Source organism: Cylas formicarius, unplaced genomic scaffold (assembly GCF_029955315.1).
Source record: "Cylas formicarius isolate icCylForm1 unplaced genomic scaffold, icCylForm1.1 PGA_scaffold_6__28_contigs__length_40554024, whole genome shotgun sequence".
NCBI classification, from domain to species: domain Eukaryota; kingdom Metazoa; phylum Arthropoda; class Insecta; order Coleoptera; family Brentidae; genus Cylas; species Cylas formicarius.
This window is the reverse complement of record NW_026844347.1, coordinates 38255642-38271203: the sequence shown is the minus strand read 5'-3', so window position 1 is coordinate 38271203 and position 15562 is coordinate 38255642. Positions and strand designations below refer to the sequence as shown.

General features: G+C 37.5%; 1 protein-coding gene across 1 annotated transcript in view; it reads left to right on the top strand.

Annotated features, from left to right (window-relative positions):
- LOC132704202 (stalled ribosome sensor GCN1) overlaps positions 1 to 15194 on the top strand; it is a 35686-nt gene extending 20492 nt beyond the window's left edge. Inside the window, exons 22-29 of the mRNA XM_060674089.1 lie at positions 1140 to 1463; positions 2781 to 3111; positions 4944 to 5186; positions 7326 to 7595; positions 9756 to 10297; positions 12118 to 12329; positions 14403 to 14656; positions 14711 to 15194. Of these exons, the coding sequence (XP_060530072.1) occupies positions 1140 to 1463; positions 2781 to 3111; positions 4944 to 5186; positions 7326 to 7595; positions 9756 to 10297; positions 12118 to 12329; positions 14403 to 14656; positions 14711 to 15061 (2527 nt within the window). The 3' untranslated portion in view covers positions 15062 to 15194. The remainder of the gene's footprint in view (positions 1 to 1139; positions 1464 to 2780; positions 3112 to 4943; positions 5187 to 7325; positions 7596 to 9755; positions 10298 to 12117; positions 12330 to 14402; positions 14657 to 14710) is intronic.
- Positions 15195 to 15562: the final 368 nt, after the last annotated feature.

The following is a 15562-nucleotide window of genomic DNA, read 5'->3' as shown; positions in this document are numbered from 1 at the left end:
ATCGATCATTTTTTAGCCCGTGCCTTTCGACTTGGTCAATTTAATTTGAACTTTAATGACAATAATATAGAATCAAGGTTTCTCAGTAATTTATTATTAGAATTTTGACGTTATTATTTAGCTTTTGTAACAAGATTTTCAAACTTTCTCGATCATTTGTGTAACCGACATTTCTCAAAGCGTTTATTTTTGCGTTACTAGGTTTTTCCTTATAATTTTGTAACTTTTGTAAATTGAAAATCTAGGTGAAAAAGTAAAAACAAATGAAATTTGTCCAATTTCTTCGTTATGACTTAATTTTCTCAATAATGAAAAATTGTTCATTGAGTTTATCCAATTCCTTCCTTAATTTTGTCAATATAATTTTTTCATCGAGTATAACCCAATTTCATCGTTATAACTTAATTTTTGCCTTTGTTTCGTCATGTGAAACCCAATTCTATTACCGTAATTTGTTGTTTCTCAATAATTTACCGATGGCATCCAAATGCATTACTTTTGTGCAGTTTTTTCTTATTATTATTTGGGTTTTTAAAGTAATTACACCTTTACCGAAACCATTTATAGCTCGGTGCATACGCATATCCTGTCTGAGAAAATATTTTTTATATATATGTCCCAATTTTTTCAATAAAGAAACAATTTAACTAATTTATTTTATTATTTTCTCAATAATTAAATACCGAAAATCCGAAAAATGAGTGAACAAGTGCAAAAACTATAACTAACTTTTTTTGTCCCAATTTTTTCGTTACAACTTAATTTTTCTAGAGAGTTAAAACATAATTTTTGAAATTTAAAATTTTGTGGTTATAACTTAATTTTCTCAATTATGAAAAGTTTTTCCATAAGGTTAACCAATGTCGTTCTTCATTTTCTCAATAATCAATTTTTTTATTTTGGGTTATTACTTATTTTCTTAATTTTCTTTTATAGTGTATAAAGTGTAACCCAATTTCTTCGTTTTTAATTAATTATTTAATGTTTTTCTTGATAATGTCTAATGTTTTTTTCTATCAATCCCATTCTACATTTTTCTCTTATAATTCGTTTTTTGTCAATTATAACCAAATTCTTTCGATGTAATTTGAATTTTCTCAATAATTTACTTTTTTTTCAATAATCTCTGCCATTTCCAGCTCGGTGCAACTGTTGGGCGACCTGCTATACCGCATATCCGGCGTAACCGGTAAGATGAGTACCGAAACGGCCAGCGAGGACGACAACTTCGGCACCGAACAGTCGCACATGGCCATCATCAAAGCCTTGGGGGCGGAACGCCGCAACAGGGTACTGGCCGGCCTCTACATGGGCCGGTCAGACGTCGCCCTGATGGTACGTCAGGCCGCCCTCCACGTATGGAAGGTGGTGGTGACGAACACACCGCGAACACTGCGCGAGATCTTGCCTACCCTCTTCAGCCTGCTTCTAGGTTGTCTCGCCAGCGACAGCTTCGACAAGAGGTAAGACAAACGCCAAGAGATTGTCTTTAAATAATTTTCAATTACACTACAGAACTTCTCTATCGTATTTGTTTTTGCTTTGTTTGTTAGTAAATAAATAAAAATAAATGGGAGTTAGTATTTTTACCGAATCATTGTCTGCCACCTTTAAACAAAGGGGTAAAAACTTTCTTTTCGTAGTTGTTTTTCTTCGACCTTCGATCTCCAAGGATTGATATTGTTTCGCAGTAGTAGTCATACCTAACTTCAACGTCCACCGTCACCCAGTGTTGGAAATTGCTAATCTACGCACACTAAGCACAAAAAGTCAATTCGTTAATATTTCCTCGTCATTTATTTCTTTATTTACAAACCCAAAAGTCATCCTAATTAAAAAAAAAACTTAACTACATATTTCCAAAACTAATAGACAGCATTGTAAGATTGTTACAAAATTTTGTAAACAAATTTAGGCTTAAGTGGAATAAATCCATATCCTCGCTGCTTAGAAAAGCACACTTATACATACTAGTACATGTAATAAGCAGAAAGTTTGAAATTTAGATCAAACTAAATAAAAAGTTGACCTAGTGTGCACTAATTAGGACTAGCATTAAAAGATAATACTAAGGTGACTCAATAAGAATGAATAAGATTGTTCACAATTTTATAAAGAAAAATTACATCAGCGTGTTTCAAGCGACCTCACACTTGTGGCTGCCGAAGCCTTTATTGTTACATAATGCAAAACCAAGATTTCTCAAGCCTTTACTTACGATGTGTTCTACTGTACTTCAAATGTATAACTTCATTTTTCTCAGTAGCTTTTATCTTCAAGCGTAATCCAATTTCTTTGTTTAAATTAAGTTTATTCTCAATAATTAAACTGTCTTCTCCAAGTATCGCCCAAATTCGTCGTTAAAACTTAATTTTTCTCAATAAATAAATTTTTTTCATCAAGTATAACCCAATTTTTTCGATATTTTTTTGTCGATAATTAATCAAGTATCATCCAAATTCCTCGTTCTAACTGAATTTTTCTTAATAATTAATTTTTTTTCATTCAGTGTAACCCATTTTCTTCATCACTTAATTTTTCTCATTAATTGATCTGAGGGGAATTTTTCTTCATAATTTCGTTATTTTGAACGAGTGGTAAGGACTTCCCTTTCATGTTCGTATCTCTTCGTCGTTCTACCTCTAGGAAAGGGCGACATTTGAACGCTTGTAAAAGAAATTACAGATTCCTAACTAAACAAAAGTTACGCTACGTGTCAACAGATGGCAGCACTAGGTTCTATTCTTAGAGGAAATCGGGATTTCGTGAATTGTCCGCAGGCAAGTCGCGGCGAGGACCCTGGGCGACCTCGTCAGGAAGCTCGGCGAGAGGGTGCTGCCCGAAATCATCCCCATTCTGGAGCGGGGCCTGCAGTCCCCACAACCGGACCAGCGACAGGGCGTGTGCATCGGCCTGTCGGAAATCATGGCGTCTACCTCGAGGGACATGGTGTTGACGTTCGTCAACTCTTTGGTGCCGACCGTGCGTAAGGCTCTTTGCGATCCGTTGCCCGAAGTGCGACAGGCGGCCGCGAAAACATTTGACAGTTTGCATTCGACCGTTGGATCGCGCGCCCTCGACGATATCCTGCCAGCGTTGCTCAATCAGTTGGTAAGACCACACCCCAACCGAATCCCACAGATCTAGATTAACATCACTACCCTTAAAACTCACAACGAAGCTCACCGTAAATGAATTTGTATTATTTAATTATCTGAAATATGCCAAAAATATTGAGATTCTCTGCAATTTAACAATTATTATTACTTGCCAAATGAAGCATGTAACAAAGGTAACAAAAGTTGTTCTGAGAAAAATAATTTCTAAATTTAAATTCTTCAGAGAAGAAATTAGAAGTGTTCTGCTAGAAAAGGCGTTTCATAATATGTTTATATTAATTACGTAGATATTTTTTGTTTTAATTGTGCTATATTTCAGGAGAGTTTATTCACGTGTGTTTCTGTTTGTCTTTTTAGTTTGTTGTGTTTTACGTTGCGTAAGCTTTGTCAATAGGAAATATTCTTATATGATTGTATTTTCGATATAACTTAATTTTTTCAATAATTAAATCTCTTTCGTTAAGTTTATCCCAGATTCTCAGATAATATTCTCAGTTTTAGTTTGTTTGTCGTAATACTGTGATCATTCATTTACATATAAGTAATTTTTATTTATTCAAAATAGAGTATTTGCTAATTTTGCGTACATATATTTTCTTGAAGTACATGAGTTTTCCCACTGGTGGGTAAAACTACAAAATATATTTTAGGTGTAAGTGGAAAGACAGTAAACGAACCAAAATAAAAGAATAATGTTGATCGAAATAAAGAATAATTATAAAAAATATATTTTCTTACACTTTGAACCCGTTAGGGGGAGTCTCAAAAATATGCTTTTCGTGATCAACCGTTTTTAATATTTTTGGGACAGGCTTTTTCTCTATGTCCGACATCGTTGGGCTTTAAAATTAAATGGCACTTATTTGTGAGCCCTTTTAAACCATTACTTCTGCTTCATCGCCATTAAGAAGTTGTTTTACCAAGCAAACTTTTTTTGCATTTTGGTAAACGTAGGTTCGTCTAAATCACTTGCACTTAAATCGTCAAATTGGACCATTCTTCCTTCACCCCAATCACTGGACCAAAAATTACTATCATCGTTAGAACTGTTTCCAGGTATCTCTCGCTTAGAAACTTTTTTTTTACTATTGACAAAACTTCTGGATTCAGAAATAGACAATCGGGATCGTGTCGTGTTCTGGGCATGTTATTCGAATATTTTCTTTTGAGCTTGAATTTGAACGTTGAAAAACTTCTGGATCAAATGAATCTTGTTGAAAAACTTTCCTATTTAACTGTCTACATCTCCCCTATCATCGTGGAAATCAAACTCTTCGTTACAGCAACCCCCAAATTTTTTTATTTAGAATTCAACAATTTTGGCATCCCAACGAATCTTGAGTGACTTAAAGACGCACAAAGCCAAGGGTTGCAGTATACGGCTGATCTGAGGTGGCAGCTTAAGTATAGTAAAATGAATAACACACGTCGTTCTGGACCCTAAGTTCGATTACAGTGTTTTCAAGTGAACTAAACTACTGCACCTACTTTATTTACACGTAGAAAATTCAATGAAAACCTGGGAGGATTCAATTAATATAAAATGCTGATACCTTGTTCTAGAAGTTACAAGACACATGTGATTCCACCAAATATATTAGCTTTGTATTATTTTAGAGATGTCGTATGAAATAATAGATGGCGGCACTTATACCAAAGTAATACGATTTTAACAGCCATGTGCTGCACTTACCTTACTTAATTTGCTCTTTTTTTTTTCATCAAGTATTACTCAATTTTTTTCGTTATAACTTGAACTCACTCGGATTTCGTGTGTTTTTTGTATCACGTGATATGATCTACGTATTCTCGACTGGTTTGTAGAACGACAGCGATCCGGATGTCGTCGAGTGCACATTGGATGGGCTCAGGCAGGTGATGGCGATAAAATCGCGGGTCGTTTTGCCGTACTTGGTGCCGCAACTCACGGCCCCGCCCACCAACACCAAGGCGCTGTCGATACTGGCGTCGGTAGCTGGAGAGGCACTCAACAAGTACTTGCCGAGAATACTGCCCGCGTTACAGCTCGCGCTGGCCAACTCGAAAGGCACGGCGGAAGAAGTTCAGGTGGGTATGGTCTGTTCATAGATATAAGAAAGTGACCAATTGCTTATTACTAAGATTACTATAGATTATTACCTAAAGTTTCGGAATTTGTGGTCGGTAATAGAAAATAATTTTATACCTACCTGTGTTTAATATTCTTTGGTTGGATTTACTACTTAGTTTAAGTTTATTAGTAATCATTTTTATTTCGTGTGTGTGTTGAATTGTGTGGGAATTATGCAAAATATGTGCGAGTCTAGTGTATCTCAGGAGATGCTCCCGCCCAAATGTAAAAAACACTGAGACTAAGGAAGTTATAAACAATGTTTAATTAACTCTCATTGAACGTGGTGCCAGCAGGCAAGCACCTTTAGAAGAAACGCCCACATTGACGAAAATTCCAACATCAACTGTATGGAAAATTGTGAATAATCCCATTTCAGCGAGGAAAAAAGGAGCGATGCTGACATTTTCTCCAGTGTAGATGATAGTGATCTAGATATAATACGGCGTAAAATTTACCAGTTATTAGATATCTTAATTAGGAGGCTTGAAAAAGATGAAACCGGTGTTAAATATGGCAGAACTACCTTATGGAAGTGTATTCAACACATGGGTTTTAGATTTAAAAAAAAATTGAAAAAAGGCAAGTTTTCATGGTATCTTTTAGAATTCGGAAATGTCGACTGGAATATGTAGAAAAAATTAGGATTGACAGAGAACAACAAAGGCCAATTATTTACTTGGATGAAACCTGGTTCGACACTTATGATACACCGGAAAAGGGTGGGGTTGACTCAACTGATAAGTGGAAAACAAACGTGCCATCAAAAAGAGGTAAAAGAATAACTATTTTGCATGCTGGCTCTAAAGATGGTTGGATTCCAAATGGACTTTCTCTGTCTACGAAAACTATTAAAGATTCTTCTCTGGATTACCATGAAGACACCACCCCTGATTTATTTCAAAATTGGTTTAAAAACAAACTAGTTCCAAACATTCCTCCTAATAGCATCATTGTAATGGACAACGCAAGTTACCACAGTAGACAGTTGACTAAAACCCATTCCTCATGTGACACAAAAGCAACAATGCAAAACTACATGTATAATAAAGACATTTATTTTCACGAAGATTATACCAAAAAGCAATTAATTGAGGTTCTACAATGATTGAACCTACAAAAGGAATACGTCTGTGATAATTATGCAAAAAATCTAGGGCATAGAGTTTACCACTGTATATTTAATCCCATTGAACATGTTTGGCACCAACTGAAATCTGCCATTCTTCGTAACAATGTTTTTCCCCTCAAATTTATAGAATTAATAGAAACCGAAGTTTTTAACATTCCCTCCACAAAGTTGGGGAAATTCTGTTAAACATATAGAAAAAGCAGAACAATCGTATATCCATATTGCAAATAATATAGAACAAATAATCATTAGAACAGGCGATGATAGCGACAGTGATACTGATGTATTTTGTGAATAATTTTAAGTAATTTAAGTAGGTCATAAAAATAATTTGTAATTTTATTTTAGATTTAAACATAAATATATACATAAATAAATAAATATTGTTTATTATCTTTCCTAACAAAACCCCAAATAATTAAATTCTAAACAAAGTACGACCCTGTTCTGCCATATTGCATTCTTACAGCTTGAACGGGACTTTCCTTAATTCGTATCAGTTAGTCACTTTCTTATATCTGTGAACAGATTTTAGTTCCTTTGTACCTGCTGCCCAATTAACAAGGACACTGGGCCTTGTCTCGAAAATTAATTGTCGTAAAGACTTGAAGTGAAAAAACTTATGACTACAACTGCCAATTAGTTTTAAATTTCCAAAACGTCCGTTAGAGGGCGTAATTGTACCGTTTCAGAAAAATCATTCTTTCTCGTAGAATAGTTTTTGATCTCTTAAGTGACGCGGAAACAAACGTTAATAATTTCAGAATGGCTGAACACGTATTTACTTCAAGTTGAAGTAATCGAAAATGCTTTTCTTGACAATATATCTGTTATAAAAAAACTGTTTATATGTTTTAAAATATGTTTTTTCTTCCAAGATGTAGGTTAATTTTTTTTCTACAGGTATAAACCCCTTAACCAACAAATTTGTTGTAAAATCATGACCCAGATGTTAACGTTACAGCAATTGGAGTACTGCCAAGCGGTTGTACTGTCGGTGACCGACGAGGTGGGCATCCGCACTATCATCGACACGATGTTGGAGAACACGAGGAGCGACAACGCCGACCAGAGACGCGCGGCCGCCACCCTCCTCTGCGGCTTTTGCGCAAACTCGAAGGCGCAGTACACGGCACACGTGCCGCAACTGTTGCGCGGTCTTATCCACCTCTGCACCGACAGCGATAAAGACGTGCTACAGATGTCGTGGGAGGCGCTTAACGCCGTCACCAAGGTATGTATAATCTGTCTCAATCTTAATCGTGTCGTGTTCGTGGTGGACCATATATACGAGGTTAGCGCCAAAATTTCCCGGCCTGACGTAGATGCAGCTCCAGTATCACGATAAAACTTTGTCTTCTTTTAAATATATATCTTAGTAGGCTGCGAAAAAAAATTGAAGTCTTGCGTCAAATATTTTTTTATTAACAACAAATAACGCAAATTGAGTATAGGGCAGTCATAAAGTTTTTGACAAAAGAAGGATTAGCACATAAAATTATTAAAGAAAGGCTGGATGGTGTGTACGGCCAAAGTTCTCCTTCGTATTCTGTGGTAAAAGAATGGGCAAAACGTTTTCGAATGGGGCAGGAGTCCCTTGATGACCTGTTCGACCAGTGGAGGTCATTTGGTCGAGGTCAAGGAAATCCCAGAAACTACTAAGCTTTCTGATACAAGTGTTCGTCGAATCCTGCATGATCATTTAAGTATGCATAAGGTTAGTGCAAGATGGGTTCCTAAAAACATTTCGAATATTCAAAAACAACGCCGTGGCGAGTGTGCGCGGTCTTTTTTGGAACCGAAGCCCATGATAGAAACTATTGTGATGGGTGATGAAACTATGGTTCTCTATTCTGACTCTCTGTAACGGTGAAGCACCTCCAAGAAAATTCAGAGTCTGCCAGTCAACAAAAAAGGTGATGGCCACGATCTTTTGGGATTGTGGAGGAATTCTTTTGATAGAAGTGTGGGTCTCGACAGATAGATCATCCTCCGTATAGTCCAGATATGACCTCCAGCAACTATTATTTGTTTGGATATTTGAAAAATGACTTACGTAGAGGGCGGTTTAACGACGAAGTTGAGTTAAAAGAGGCTGTTTTAGCTCATTTTGCAGACAAACCAAAAGAATAGAGTTTTAAAGGGATGGAGTTGTTAATAAAGAGATGTAATAAGTGTATTGAAGTTAAGGGGGATTATATTGAAAAATAAAAAATTGTTACTCTACTATATTTCTTTCATATTCAGATCTGGAAAATTTGGCGCTGCCCTCGTATTTCTTCCTTTCTGACATATTTCTGGAGTGTTGACCATTTGTGCTAGTGTTCAGTAACAGGTTGTGAGAAATGTATATGAAACTTTAATCAGTAGGAGACTTATTAAACACTAAAGCTTTAAAAGAGGGATATTACTAAGAGTGGATAATTGAAGAAATATTTGTTAGAAAATGATATTTCTTTTGAATTCAATTACAAAAAAGGGCAACAAGATTGACATTTTTCAAAAAAATATAAAAATATTTTTGTAAATATCTAAGAAACTTCTTGGAAAAAGTTGTTTCTTATACTTGAGAATGATGGAAAATTGATTTTTTTAACGTTTTTCGAGCCTCACTTTTTCAGATGTATCGCGATTTTAAGAAACATGAACGGATTACTTAGATGAATTGGACTGGATATGTTTAATTGAAGTTATCATAAAACACTTGATTTAAAAAAAAATCGTCAAAGTTGATGCGAATGGTTGTAGCAATTTAAACCGGATCGAGCTTAGTTGAATCCGTCCATTAAGTTACTGATAAAAAATGAAACGCGCGCTGTATTATGTACGGGGTGAGTTGAAAAGAAATATTGTGACTTTCACGGTGCCATTTGAGTGTAGAACTAAAAAATAATATTTTTATTTTCAAATCTCGCAATTTTTCACATATCTTGTGCAGACTCTTTATATCTGTACGTAAATTTTGTGAATATGATACGAACGGCAAAAGTGCCCTGTGTTTGCTACCTGTAACTGGCAATATCCATACCATTGTTTACCTCAACTGGAAGTTTTTATTCGAGGAAGCATAGAGGCTTTCGGCATTCTATCAGTTGAAGCAAACAAGCTAGATTTAAACCCGCGGTTTTAAGAATTTTGTTATTAGTTTCGCTTGAGATACATGCAAACCGAAACGTGGAGATGTCATTTAAAATAAAGGCAAAAGCAAACAGTCGATGGTTTGGATAATAAAACCTCCCGCGTCCCTGAATAAATTTTCCTTATTGCTGCTTCTTCTTGGAGCCTCGTCTGTCAATTTGATTCCGCCAGTATTCTTAAGTAAAACAAGTTCAACTTCAGCGTTTCCTCGCGGTTATCCTAAATCACCGTCGTTTCTTTTTTCCCCCCGCCGTAGTCGTTGGAGCCGAAACAACAAGCGACGTACGTGTCGGACGTGAGGCAGGCGGTTCGTTTCGCGATGTCCGACATCAAAAACAACTCTGACGTGTTGCCCGGCTTCTCGCTACCCAAAGGTATCGCTCCCATACTGCCCATATTCCGGGAGGCCATCTTGAACGGCGACGGGGACGAGAAAGAGGCCGCCGCGCTTGGTCTCGGCGAGGTGATCAGGGTGACGAGCGCCTCCGCCCTCCAGCCGAGCGTCGTCACCATCACCGGACCTCTCATCAGGATCCTGGGCGATCGGTTCAGCGCCAACGTCAAGACGGCCGTGCTCGAAACGCTCGCCATTTTGTTGGCCAAGGTCGGGCCGATGCTCAAACAGTTCCTGCCTCAATTGCAGACGACTTTCGTCAAGTCCCTGAACGATCAGAACCGAGTGGTGCGGCTCAAGTCGGCCGCCGCGCTGAGTCGTTTGATCGTCATCCACCAGAGGGCGGACCCGTTATTCATGGAGCTGCACAACATGATCAAGAACGTCGAAGACGTCGCGGTCAAGTGAGTACGCTTCAAGGGACCAGTTTCTTACGTCACGTTTCACAGAAACAAGTAAAATTCAAAGCTTTACAAAAATCTAACTCTGTCGATCAACTCTTGACGCGTGGTATAGAGATAGGCGGCTATTTTTCTCTTGTTGTCCTAAAATCCCATAAGAATCTGTCCGATCGAAAAAATATGATCGTCGGGAGACTTTGATGGAAGATGGAAGATAATTTCTTCTATAAACTTCCACGGGGTAATGTGGTGGCAAAGTTGCTGCGTTTCGCCAAACTGTTAGCTTCTTCAGAGCTTGACTGAAACTCGCTCGCATTTTAATCTGTACCCGCTTATATATTGTATGAGGGGGACGGAGCCAAAGAAGGGGCGTGAACATTGTCCGCACCCATATTGGTGAATCGCGGTTAAGATTGTTTGGTTACTTATAGATTTCTATAGATTCTCGGATTTTTGGTTTGTAGGAGAATTGATTGCATGTAAAAATTTTAATTTTATCGAAAAGAATGTTTATGAGTTTATTTGTCATAGTCTTAAGGCTCTTTCATGTTCTTTGAGCCTTGTTGATATTCATGGAATGCTTTTTAAACTCTTGGTATATTCAATGAAATTTTGTCTTTGACGGATCGAAGATGTGGCGAGATTTTTTGATGAGTGGTAAAACTGGTTTCGACGTTATATTTCTTAAAAACCTTTTAATGTGTGGCCAGTGAGGTTTTGAAAGTAAGGAAGGACGACAGTGGTAAGTGTGGGATTACTTTCGGACTCATTGTCTTTCGAAGGTTGTGGTGAAGTGTATTTTGTAAATGTTTCCAATGTGGAAATTTTTACAGAGGAGGGCAGGTGCGAAAACAAGATATTTTTAGGCTTGATGGTAATGTGACAATGCATTAAGTTTGTGTGCGTAGGTTTTCTAAAAAATGTTAAGTCTGATATTCTACTAATAAAAATATCTAAGCATAAGAGTTTCTGATTATTTAAATTAGTTTCTTATAACGGTCAAATTTTTGAACAAACCTTGGGAACAGTTACAGGTTCGTTCACCATCATCACCAGTCATTTCGAATATATTCATGGAAGTCTCCTAATACCAAAATTATGGAAACGTTACGTCGATGATACTTTTATTATCTGACCTCGTGGTCAAGAATCCCTTCGAGATTTTCTTAGCCATTAAAACTACCATTCTAATATTGGGTGATTCTGTTTTTAGAAAACCCACGCATGCCGAATACCGTAATGCACATCGCCATCCGGCCCAAAAATCATCGGTTATTGACTCTCTTGTTCACAGAACCCAGAATTAAAACACCTTACCAGATTTACCGCTTCCAAAAATCCACTAACACCATGTATATGTGGCAAAGAATACATTGGAGAGATAGAACGAAAAATATCAAAGAACATGAAAGAGTCTTATGACAAATAAACTGATTGGCTAGACGTCACATTGTCGAAAATTTATCAACAGCTTTCAAAAATACAGGTTTTCACATTTCAAATTTGCTTTTTTGTATTGCCGAGAAAACTTTTTCCATTTTTTGTTCATCCCAAATAAGCTTTTAATCTTTAAACCGACCTTATTTGTTGTTTGTTACAACCGCAGTGGCATTTTGGGTCCGTTTATAATAATTATAATAATAATAAATAATCCAGATATTGAAGAGGAAATCTTACATTATGTCCTTAACTGTTTCCCATTTGCTTCGACGACTAAAGTAGAATCTGACGCGTCTGGCAGAACCTCCTTATCTCGTACCGATGGTGCTAAAACTCAACCTAATTTCACGCTAAGAACCAAAGACGCCCGATGTTCTTTGCAGGGAAACGACTTTGCACGCTCTGAGATGTATAGTCACCCCTGCTGGCGACAAAATGTCGGAACCGGTGAAAAAGCAGATCATGGCCACGCTCCTGACTTATCTCGGTCACCCGGAAGATACGCTGAGGAAATGCGCTGCCGGCTGTCTCGGCGCTTTATGCAAGTATCTACCACCAGACCAGTTGGACGCCCTACTTTCAGATCACATTCTCAGTAAGTAACAGAAAGTTCGACCCGCGTCTATTATCGACGTCTAAATTATTTTACTGTGAAACTATCGAATAAAGATGAAAAATGTCTGACATTTAAAAATGCACTTTTGCAGTGCTTATTTTGAGCACTGTGGAAAAGTCTTTTCCGAAAACGATATTAAGGTTTTACATCATCATCATCATCATAACTTGAGCGGTTATGATTTATTATTAAAGCACTATCTGCGTTAATAGTGGGTCAGATAAAGATATTGGCCATAAAATTGGAACGTCTTCTTCTACAGGTACCTATTCGTTCCGAATGTTGGCGATCAGCCTAGCTATAGCGACCTTGTTAAGTTTTTGATCCATGATATTCCCATGAACCGTTTGATTGAAGGCGGCCCTTGCTTTCTCTATTTTAATTCTAATTTCCTGTCAGTGATTCTAATCCTCAATTATTATGGTTTCCCAGTAGTGAACTGTGAAACCCTTTCTATATGTGTGTTGTTAATCATAAGGTAGTACCTTTAATGATTACCATGAAATTGGTTTTACTTATGCTGATGTCTGTTATTTTATTGATTGCTTCTTGTTCTTGCTATCGGTAAATATCATCTGCATATCTAATGTTGTTCAATCTCCATTTAGATTGAGAATGTGTGGTGAAGGGATGACCCCTGCCTAACTCCACGAAGAGTATTAATAATTCTCAGATCGTTATCATCCATTTCCGCGTTTCTCAAAACCTCCATCATCTTTTCTTTATTTTGTCGAATGCTTTTTGATAGTCGATGAATTTAAGGAACATATGTGACTCATAAGAGTGTTGTAAATGTTATTGAATACATTAGTCAGGAATTGGTAGAGTTGCAAGTCCAAATTATAATTCACAAAGATGTGGATGCGATTCCTGTTTTTTGTTTCATAACTTAAGCGGCTATGATACGCATTTTATCCTTAAAAATATTGCCAATAAAATTGGAATGTACAGGTTGTCTTATTTTAAGTGCTATGGCAAAAGCCTTGTTCTGAAAACGATATTGAAGTTAATTTATTAATATGTTGATACGTTGCCTGTGTTTTTTTTTTCATAACTTGAACGACTATAAAAATACGCATTTTATTATTATAGCGTTATCTTTATTAATAGAGTATCAGATAAATACCATTAATATTAGAATGTATAGGGTGTCCTATTTTGAGCACATTCGCTCGTATATCGCAAACAAAAGTTCTTAAAGATTCCTGTCCGTGGATACCTCTTTTTTGCATATTTAGAATATTTGAGTAATAAGCCAAACTTGCATTTGTTATATTATGCACTTTTTCTCAGAAACACGCAAATAGTTATGGTCGGTCATGAAGAACAATAATAAACAATTGAAAGTTGTGGAAATTAGATTAGGAGAGAGATATATATAAGAGATATAAGATACTACTGCTTATTTGACATTTATATTTGTTTGTTGAATTTTAGGAAATTGTTATAAATTTATATATATAGTCTTTAAATATAGGGAAAAAAACAAGTTTCGTTTATTACTCATTAATAGAAAACATGTAACCAACATTAATCTACTCCGCTAAATTCTACTGTAATAAAAAATCTATGAGAAAGTTTTATCTTCTCGCTAGTTTAAGGATAACGGAGGTACGAGGGCGGGTCCCAAAATGTCTGTCCTAAAAACTAAAACGGTTATGACAGTGCGGTTAACTTCATTTTTAGGTATACGAAAAAGTAACTCTTTTAACGTAGCCGGTGCTTCGAAAATAAAATGTGTATCATAGTCGGTCATGTTATGAAAAACTACGGGAACCGTATGAACATCTTTATAATTTCGATTACAATTTTGACGTTCAATTCTCTCAGTCCATAGATAAGGATAATCGAAATCCTCGATATATTTAAAATTTTTACCTTGATCCTCCTTTGAACAGAGGCTGATATTTATATTTGTTAGTTTTTTTGTACAATTTTGAATATTCCACTACATTGTATCGGTGGTGGGGTGGCGTAGCGCTGCTAGACCTCGCTACCTGTGCAACTGCATTGCGGCCCCCCAAGATTCCAGTGTGCTTTTTTTGCGCGCAGACGATGATAGTTCCCAAAACACGACGATCCGCGAGGGTAGGGCTTCAGCGCTGACGGTCGCGTTAAAAGAAGCACCCGAGCGTCTATGGGACGACCAATACAGAACCAAACTAATCCAAACTCTGCTGGGAGAGCTGCAATCCCCAGTCGTGGCCCTAACGCAGATCGGCATTAGGTCTTGCGGCTACCTCCTGCAGTACCTGCTGATGGCAGAAGAACCGATACCTAGCAACCTGCTGACGCCCTTCGTAAGGGTAAGAAACGTCGTCGCAGAAGGGGTGGGGCGAGCATTTAGATATCCATTTCAGACCATGAACAACGCGAACAACGAGGTGAAGCAGCTGTTGGCGCGAGTGTGCTTCCATTTGGGCAAGGTGACACCCGATGAGAAGATGTCTGCGGATATTTTAAGACTGCTGCTACCGACGCTGGTGAACGGCACGAAAGAGAAGAACGTTTACGTGAAGGCGAACTCGGAAATCGCCTTGATGGCGGTGTTGCGACTGAAAGACGGCGACGCTATGTTTCAGAGGTGCTTGGGCGTGTTGGACGTGGGAGCGAGGGAATCGCTGGGCGACGTCGTCAGCAAAGTGCTGAGGAAAATGCTCGCCCAACCGGAAGGCAAGGAAGAGGACTTGGACGACACAATACTGACGTGATCTGACGCCGCGACGCACGCAGGTCCGCCTCACCGTTCGACGTTGTTAATATTTTTTACGTTTATTGTCCCCACGGTTTTATTTCGTTTCCTAGTTGAGTATGTAAATTTCCAAGAATATAACATTAATTTATGCCTGACGCGTTGTTTCAATTCGCGCGACCACGTTTTGCGGGGTGCCTCGAGGCACTATTCTTGGACCGGTGTATATTCAATAAACGACTTTAATTATATCTGGTTCTGGTTGCACCTGGAGAAATGACGGAATTTATTATATCAATATCTGTATGAGTCCTCCGAGGGCGACTTTGATATATCAAAATTGCAGATTGCCAACTAGCAAAAGAAATAACAGGTTTTTAATTTGGTTGCGCCACTCATCAACAAATGGCAGCACAGCAACCAAATTTCCAACCAGTTTTGCCCTTCATGTACAGATGGCGGGGCAGGTCAAAGATTTATAAGTTTCTAATCAAATAGTTAGAATTTCGTTTGTCCTTTC